This window comes from Salvelinus sp. IW2-2015, unplaced genomic scaffold (genome assembly GCF_002910315.2).
Source record: "Salvelinus sp. IW2-2015 unplaced genomic scaffold, ASM291031v2 Un_scaffold5680, whole genome shotgun sequence".
In the NCBI taxonomy this organism is placed as follows: domain Eukaryota; kingdom Metazoa; phylum Chordata; class Actinopteri; order Salmoniformes; family Salmonidae; genus Salvelinus; species Salvelinus sp. IW2-2015.
The window spans coordinates 37,999-47,481 of NW_019946945.1; the positions used below are offsets into that span (position 1 = coordinate 37,999).

Genomic DNA, 9,483 nt, shown 5'->3' on the forward strand with positions numbered 1-9,483 from the left:
GTGAATCTCATAGTGTTTGAAAATCACAGTTTTTCAAAATGTTTTAACTTTTGATGATGTCATTGGATAGAACTTTTTAACGTCATATTTAGTTCTACAAAATGTAGAAATGCACTGTTTTCACTTGTAGACACTGGTATTGAGTTGGAGGTAATGAACATAGATTAGAAAGCTCTTATGCGCTTTGACATGCATTTGTAAAATTTGAATAAAATCTGATTGACTTAACTAGAATTCATGGTAGACAAATGTCCACAGGGATAGGTAGAGGCATTAAAGAATCCCAGGGGAGCATATTATATAGCAAAAGTAGATATAGGCAATCCTTGCAAATAAAAATATTTATTGTTGTTGATTTCCATTGAAGTTTGATTTGGTAGCCATTTTGTTTCTCTCTCCCCAAGGCGATGGCCATCATTAACAGCTTCCTGTATGTGTTTGGGGGAACGACGGGCTACATCTACAGCACAGACCTGCACAGACTGGACCTGAACACCAGAGAGTGGATCCACCTCAAACCCAACAACCCACCAGACGACCTGCCTGAGGAACGGTGAGCATCACGCCTTAATCGGTCCCACCGGATCATGTCATTGTCCCTCCCTGTTTCAGTCCAATTTCTTCTGTTTGGTGTCTAGTGAATACACCCCAGTCACTGGGTAGCATGACCTGACTTATTCTTTTCAGCTCCTAGAGGAGCAGAGGGCCTCATAAGTAATGAGTCACGTCTGTTTGTGTCACAGGTACAGACATGAAATAGCACACGACCGTCAGAGGATATACATCCTGGGAGGAGGGACCTCCTGGACCTCCTATCCTCTGGACAAGGTAGTACACCAATCTGTCATCAACATAAACCTGTGGTAGTTTGTGGCCCTGTTCCAATCACTTTCACCTATCCATCCAATTCAGATCTGTGATAACTTCAAGGAAGGTCAGAAGAATGATCGTAAACCTGTGATGGTAGTGAGTCTGACTAGGCAAACAGACAGCTAATCTGGGTCATTTGGTCACTTGGTGGTTTTCAGGCTATTTTTAGTGCTGTAAAGCCATAAAGATCGAGGAAGCAGCGACTTCTGTCACTGAGTGAGGCTGGGTTATGAGGCTGGGTTATGAGGCTGGGTTATGAGGCTGGGTTATGAGGCTGTGTTATGAGGCTGGGTTATGAGGCTGGGTTATGTGGCCGGGTTATGTTTGTGTGTGTTGGAGGTGAACTCATTTCCTATTTTTTTTGTACCAGATACATGCATACAACCTGGAGACAAACTCCTGGGAGGAGATCTCAACCAAGCCTCATGATAAAATAGGTTTGTGTTTGATGTTTTAATAGAAAACGAATGTGCTGTCTATGGGTATTTTTCTTCACATATCACTACTCATCCAATTGCTTTGGGTTTTGACAGGGTACCCTGCTCCCAGGAGATGTCACAGCTGTGTGCAGATACGGAACGGTGAGATTCTTCTCATTTTATTCCATAGCAGTAGTATTACAATGTTTGTACAGGAGGTGTAGTGGTATCGTTGCCCACTCCGGACCACTTAACCTAAAAGGACAGTCATTTAGAAAGTGTACTTTCATCGGTGCCCATCAAACCGATACTGGTATTTTTCCAACAACCACATGCATTTACACTTTCGGCTAAAGATTTTACATTTGAGAAAAAATGTTTAAAAAGAAATCCTAGATCAGGATTCATTGTTTGAATGGTAAGATGCCAATCATTTGAGAGTTGGTGGTTGTTTTAACGGTGGTGGTTTTATCAGAGCCACTTTCAGAAGTCTTCATTAGTCTGCTTCTGTCTGCCTCCGCATCTCATTCAACAGTTCCATTCAATGAAGTCTCAAATAGGGTTTGAAAAAAAAAGAGGTCATTTTCGTCATCCCATCAATATATTCTAACTGGTCTCAGTCTAACCCATGATGTTGTGTGTCTCAGATGTGTTTCTATGCGGAGGTTACAACGGTGAAGTCATAGTGGCTGATCTGTGGAAGATCAACCTGCAGACGTTCCAGTGGACCAAGCTCCCAGCAGTGATGCCTGAGCCAGCCTATTTCCACTGTGCTGCTGTGACCCCGGTCAGTAGGGCACTACACCAGAGGAAACCTCAGCTGTTTATTATGTAGTAGTTGATGTAGAACTGTTATAGTGTCCCATTCAGTTTATAGCATTTGCTGGTTTCAAGATCTAGCATAGTAGACTTAAAAGGAAACGCCACTCAAAAACTACCAATGTTGATAAAGTCCAAAAATGTTTGCATGTCAGCAGTCAACTTCAAAGATATTGGATTTCAAGAAGCAAAGTGTCACTTGATGATGTTCCTTTAATAAGGTGCTATGTCTCCTTCCCCTCTCTACCTCATTTCAGAACTCATTTGTAAGTCCCTTCATCTCTCTGGCCTAAGCCCATTTGTTTCCAATCCAACTAGCTTTATTGGCACGATTAGTCAGTATATTCTTACACTGCCAAAACAAAAACACAGGATCATCCTAAATCAATAACCACAATTCAATATCCCGCTCATATTTCACTCACTCTCTCTGTGCGACTGACTTGCATGGCGATAAAGGTTTCTGATTGTGATCTTCTCTCCGGTCAGGCTGGCTGCATGTACATCCAYGGTGGTGTGGTGAACATCCACGAGAACAAGCGGACTGGCTCCCTGTTTAAGATCTGGCTGGTGGTGCCCAGCCTGCTGGAGCTGTGCTGGGAGCGTCTGCTCAAGGCCCACCCCCAGCTGGCTCAGTTGCCCACCATGCAGCTCCTCCACCTGGGCCTCACACAGGAACTCATCGAGCGCTTGAAATAAAGGTGGGAGGATGGATGGACGGGAGGAGATGTCGGACGGAGAACACAGGATTTATTTTTAAGGGGGTCGCCTTGAAGGAGTTGATGGTCCCTCTGCCTACGTAGCCCCGCCTTAAAACCAAAAACAATGGGATGCCTTTTTTCTTTTTGTGTTTGGATGTCTGATGATTTTAAAGGGAATCCAAGTGGAATGTTTCTTGACCCCGCCCCATTCCCCCGTCTCACCCCCACGTCTCTCCCCCGTCTCACACACACACGCCTCTAGCCTCTCAATCCGCCTGCCTACAGACCCATTGCAGACCCAGAAATCATTTGCTCCACGGCTTTCAGATTCACGACGACCCTCACTACTTCCTAATTTTATATTGGCCTTCATGACTTTAATAAGAAAGACATTTCAGAGGAATGATTATTTATTTGAAGGACGTTTATTTGTATGTATTTTCACGAGACATCCTGTTTGGCATTTCTCTCACATTTATTTTCTCTCTACATACAATTAGGAAAGTTACACCAGTTGGCATGTTTTTGTGTGACAAGGGGAAGGTAATATTGGTACCACCCTCATGCCAGACTTAGACGGAGGTTGTCGTCAGCACTTTTCSCTATTCAAGGCTTATTATTAACAGATAGTGTCTGATTTTAATAGTKTATGTGTGAAGAACAGACTGATGCTACTGTAGTTGGGTCTCTAATAGACCCATTCCCTTTCACCTAATACCCATTTAACACTTATCTGATATGCATTCAGGTATCTCGGATATACATACAGGTATTTGGAACAATTATCTCTGATATAGTTCTCTGTGATAGTTATTTCAGTGTCCCAAATTGCACCCTATTCTCTCTGTAGTGCACTATTTTTGACCAAGGGACTTATATCCACCATAGTAGAAACATAATATCAATGGAAGATGGGTAAGAGTCAAAACACCTGGTCTCCATTCATTCTGAACTGTATCAGTCACTTTAGTATGCTTGTGGTAAGTCCATTTGTAAACTAAATCATCCCATCACTGTGAATATGGTGCTCCTTAAATGACTTTAAAATGTTTTTATTTAAATAAAATTTTCAATTTCTGTTCCAACTTTTACTCCATCTTTGCTAATAGAACATAAATATAAACAGATTTTGGGGATCTGTTTTAAGTAGAATACTAACATTGATCTGATTCAGTGCCTTTCCCAAAGTTTCAATGATATTTAAGTACCACAACCTAGAAAGGAGAAGGAAACATGAGTAATGGTTTAGCTTGATCCAAACATACTGACCATCTAAAAATGACTCCCATTTGGGATCATTTCTCCTTCTCTATAATTTCCCCTCACATTAAAGATAACATATGATCACTTGTCAGATCAGTCAACAATGCATTGCTAATCTTTTCATCTGTGCCCTTTCCAAACACATTGAACTGCTCCATTGTCAAGCAATCATTGGACAAATAGTTAAAGCAGCAATAATGTGGGAATATGTATTTATGCTGCTGTATTTATGGATGACTAGAGTTCATGTATGTTTACTTGGGGGCTGAATCTGAACAGTATTCTGCTGTTAAGGCTCAATGTATGCAGACAGAGTGCCAGGGTCAGATAATCAACACAGTCAGATTATATGCTGAGCTTGGGGACGTGGTTTAACGCCAAATATTATGGCACCTTGAATTCAATGCCATTAAAATCTGCCTTGTGGAACAAAAATTGTATTTATTGATCGTTGCCAAGGGGTAGTTTAAAATGTTAATGAAAACCCATGATTCCTACTCCATCAAGGAAATGCCTAAATCTGTGCCTGTCCTAATTTTATTACACCTCTTCTCCGCATGATGTCATTAGTCACCTTTTAAGTTGAAAAGTCATCTCCCTTGGACTTGAATCCTTGCTGTGCAGCAAATGGTTTTTAGGCGATCGCTGAATTGATAATTGTATTTGTGAATGTTTTGTTTCGATGTTGACGAGTCAATAAACATGACTGTAATAGTTTGGTATCACCTTCGTTTGCTTAGCCTGGTCACAGATCTGTTTGTGCGTCTTGCCGATGGTCGTTGAAGCAAAGACAGCACAAACCGATCTGGGAATGGTTGTCTGCTTCAACAGTAATGGTAACTGGCATGGAATGAGCTGTCATCCTTGCATGAACCCTTGAGTGCACACTTTACCAAGTACTATCTAGGTTTGCCTAATAGTCAAGATTTATTTAACCACCATAACATCCTCTGTGCAACAAGCACATTGAAATTGGCATCCCTTGCTTATGACTAGATACCATTAAATTACAGAGAGCTGTGTGGAAGGTTGTTTACCTGCCTGCTCAGGTACAAGACCTTGTTGAATAAGACCTGGCTGCACCTTATCCAACGCAATACTTTGCAACAAAGAAAATCACAAGAAATAAAAACAGAACAGGAAGGTCAAGAAAGTGGCAGTAAAATGTGTACTTTTTCCCATACAAATCCTAGCATTACACCATGTGTAGATTTATTGGTCCATATGAACCCAGCTTAATACCCAAAGGCCAATGAATGTGAGAGCACATTGTGACACATTATAAATTCAATATTAACATACCCTGCTTAACATTTGCATTTTAATCTACCAAAATCCTACTGAAAACACATGTCTCCTACATGTCGTTTACATACACCCCAGGATGTGCAGTGCTTAAATAGAAGAATGTTAATAGAAATCATAATGCAAATAATTCCAAGGTAAAGGGCCATTTGCCCAGAACTGGGTCATGTCATTAGGCACAAATGAAGAAAACAAATTGCAACAGGGAGGGACTACCTGGACTTCCCACTGCGAGCCCTTATGAATACGACTGAAAGACAGAATATAACTCTACATGGCATCGAATAGTTAACACAAAGGCAGCTCCTGTAAAAGTGACTGACAGGACTCTAGGAGTGAAGTTCTTTGCGGAGCAGCTCAACAGCACGGGGTGATGGGGCGAAAAAGTACAACGCCAGTAGAATGAGGTAAACCACCACCAAAGCAGTCCCTGGAAAGGAAACAGAGTTTGGAATTCAGTCTAATCCGTGATATCCGGCATAGCAATGTGAACCAAGCACAACAACTTACCCTGAAAGTAGTCAGACTTGCCATCCATGAAAATGTAGTTGACCACAATCACACTAAAGATGCTGGCCCAAAGATGCAAGTCACTGAACAGGAGCAGAATCCCACATCCTGGAAAAGAGATGGAGTCCTGTTTGATGGGATCTTCTCACTGACCACTACAGTCTACGATCAAACTTGAGGCTTTATGTACAGAAACAAGTGAGATACTGACAATTATATTGATTAAGTGCACATCTGATGCAATTAAACACAATGCAGATAAAGATTTAAAACGACTTACATAAAAAGTTTTGAACAAGATGAGTAAGGGAATCTGAATCATGCAGACTTGCACTGCTATGCAGTTTCCCACCTCCAAGCTGCAGACAAATCAATGTGAGGTACAGTTCTGGGAAACCCCGGGCCTAGGGGGCAACAGCACTTGCTCTGGAATCATGTCAGATTTTCATGGCCAAATCAATAAGGGTGATCTTCAGACAGACAACTCAACAAACGACGAGTTTGGTAGGGGGCTTAAAAACAATCCCCTCGGAAACATGACAGAGGCGACACACAACGCGCGACAGCTAGGCTAATTTTAGCCACAGCCAGTCAGTGGTTGTTGGTAAGCTTGTAATACTACTAGTAACTGGAGAAATACACTCATTGGAGTAAAAATATCTTTCGCAAGCTCCATCAAGCTAGTTACCAGAAATGTTTACGGCAGGGTTCTGGACTGATTTCCCAGTGCTCAACTCCACCCTTTCCTCTCTGCCAAACTGATGGTTGGTTTATGTTTATTTAACTAGGCAAGTCAGTTAAGAACAAATTCTTATTTTTAATGACGTCCTCGGAACAGTGGGTTAACTGCCCTTGTTCAGGAGCAGAACAACGATTTTACCTTGTCAGCTCCGGGGATTCGATCAGCAACCTTTCGATTACTGGCCCAATGCTCTAACCAATAGCACCTGCTGCCCCTATGTACAGTGTATGCTTGAACATTGGTACATTGTGGGAGGCAACCGGTCTGTCTAGAGATACTAGGGGTATGCATGACGAGACAAGATCCATCAGGAGAGTGAAAACGCAGTATTAGAGCTTGATAGTGGCTTACCTGAGACTGATGTTATTCTGCAGGGCAAACTGGATTCCGTTGAAGATCTCAGGAATTTCTGGCACCATCGCCAACACGGTCACGCCGATGAAATACTGCAGAAATGAATGACAGACAGTGACACATTGCACTAGCCTTTACATAGTCAGGACATAACATTGTAAAAGTTGTTTGGCTATCCTTAGCTTATCCCTGAACAGCGGTCGCATCATGCGTGTAAAATTCTGTTTTATAAAATGACAGGGGCTTTTCAATAATAGCTTTCCAGAGACATTTTCTACCCAATTACAAGAATCATATCATATTATTATTCCCCTGGTATGGTCTCGGTTGGTCAATGGGCATGAAAAGGAAGGAAGAGGTTTAGAATGGAGTGAAACGCGGGACGTACCATCTGAACCTAGCCAATAAGAAACGCAAATGCTTATTTCTGTTGCACAACATTTTTCTACGCTGTGGCCTAATGAACATGGCTCAGGTGGGGCGTACCTGGGAGATGGCGGAGTGGTCGAGGATGGTTTGATGTGCTCCGTGGTGAGTCGGCACAGGCAGCCATTAGCAGCGTGGCCATGATCAGCACAGACAGAGCCCTCAACCTGGACCAGTGGACGACCGTGCCATGACCACCTACACACACAAACAAACATTAGAAACCAATACAATGAAGTATCACACATTCCAGTTCTGTCTACTATATAACCGCGACACCACAAAAGTTTAGAACCTATGGAAAAGCTTGAAATAAAGTGTGGTGGGCTCACCGCTGGCGCCCCCGTGGCACTGACCCTTGGTGGTCGTGCCCGTCACTGACTTGATTCGTAATTGATGGGTCTTCGGGTGAGATGGCGATCAGTAGGCTAGGCAGCAACACGGAGATGGTGTTACCAGAGGCTGGAAAAAAGCTACAGCAAGTAACTACAGAGTAGCAGCTACTGTGGAAAGCCATACAGCAAACTACAGCGTAGCAGGCCACTGACTGGGAAAACAAGCATACAGGCAAGTAACTACAGCTAGCAGGCCCACTGACTGGAAAACAAGACATACAGCAAGTAACTACAGAGTAGCAGGCCTATGACTGGAAACAAGCCATACAGCAGTAACTACAGAGTAGCAGGCCACTGACTGGAAAACAACCATACAGCAAGTAACTACAGAGTAGCAGGCCTACTGACTGGAAAACAAGCCATACAGCAAGTAACTACAGAGTAGCAGGCCTACTGACTGGAAAACAAGCCATACAGCAAGTAACTACAGCGTAGCAGGCCCACTGACTGGAAAACAAGACATACAGCAAGTAACTACAGCGTAGCAGGCCACTGACTGGAAAACAAGACATACAGCAAGTAACTACAGAGTAGCAGGCCTACTGACTGGAAAACAAGCCATACAGCAAGTAACTACAGAGTAGCAGCCACTGACTGGAAAACAACACATACAGCAAGTAAATACAGAGTAGCAGGCCTACTGACTGGAAAACAAGACATACAGCAAGTAACTACAGAATAGCAGGCCCACTGACTGCGTAAACAAGCCATCAGCAAGTAACTACAGAGTAGCAGGCCTACTGACTGGAAAACAAGCCATATAGCAAGTAACTACAGAGTAGCAGGCCTACTGACTGGTAACACCAACAAACCATGGGACAGAAGGGTATTTATTGGAACTTACTCAATGTGTCTGAGATATAAGGGTTCGTTACTTCCACTCTGTTGAGAAACATAATATGGCTTTAGTTTAATACATGGTTAAGCATTTGGGACTACCCACAAACACCCCTCACGACATCATCATAACACACTTCCGCAGTAGTCACTACACTACAGACATGGCTTCAAATCATACTTGTTTTCAATCAAATACTTGAATGAAGCCTGTCTGGAATACCAGATGGATGGGTTAGGGTTAACCCTTTTGGCCACTGGGTCATTGGTTCCATTGCTCCAGGTAAGCTCATCAAGTGCAGTTCAAGTATTATTTGACCCAGAGACGCATCACAGCAGCCCAGTCAATGTAATAGTTCATAATGATGATGCAGCAGGCGAACAGGAGATGTAGGTACTAACCATGTCATAGTGGCAGTCCATACAGGAAGGGCCTGCTGGTGTGCTGGAGAGCTGGAGCATCCCGCACACACCAGGCTACCGTAGGCCTTGGAGAACAGGGTTGGGGCAAAATACACCTGCGGACAGAACAAAAGTGTGTGAACTTGTTCATAGAGTGCATGTGTGTTCAGACTTCAAATCAAATTTATTGTCACATACACGTGTTAGCAGATGTTATTGCGGTGTAGCGAAATGCTTGTTGCTTCTAGCTCCGACAGTGCGAGTAATATCTAACAATTTCACAACATTTACCCAAAATACACGTAAATCTAAGTAAGGAAGGATTAAGAAGTATATACGTCAGAGCAACAATGGACTAAGATACAGTGGCATAGTATAGAATACAGTAATTCATATGAGATGGGTGATGCAATATTGACACACAATTAAAGTGACTAAGA

The 9,483-nt window shown here is 42.8% G+C and overlaps 1 protein-coding gene and 1 long non-coding RNA gene across 2 annotated transcripts; one reads left to right on the plus strand and one right to left on the minus strand.

The window, feature by feature from the left end:
- The first annotated feature begins 365 nt into the window (after nt 1-365).
- Nucleotides 366-3,894, plus strand: LOC112078429 (kelch domain-containing protein 10). Its single transcript, XM_024144683.2, has 6 exons — nt 366-553; nt 744-828; nt 1,241-1,307; nt 1,404-1,451; nt 1,937-2,076; nt 2,598-3,894. Exons 1-6 carry the CDS (start codon nt 408-410, stop codon nt 2,805-2,807), a joined length of 696 nt encoding a protein of 231 aa, XP_024000451.2. The 5' UTR covers nt 366-407; the 3' UTR covers nt 2,808-3,894.
- Nucleotides 3,895-6,178: 2,284 nt separating this feature from the next.
- On the minus strand, nt 6,179-7,754 carry LOC112078430 (uncharacterized). The gene is made up of 4 exons (XR_002895672.2): nt 7,742-7,754; nt 7,470-7,607; nt 6,981-7,075; nt 6,179-6,246 (listed from the first exon to the last, which is right to left on the minus strand). It is a non-coding gene; the product is annotated as an uncharacterized lncRNA (long non-coding RNA).
- Nucleotides 7,755-9,483: the final 1,729 nt, after the last annotated feature.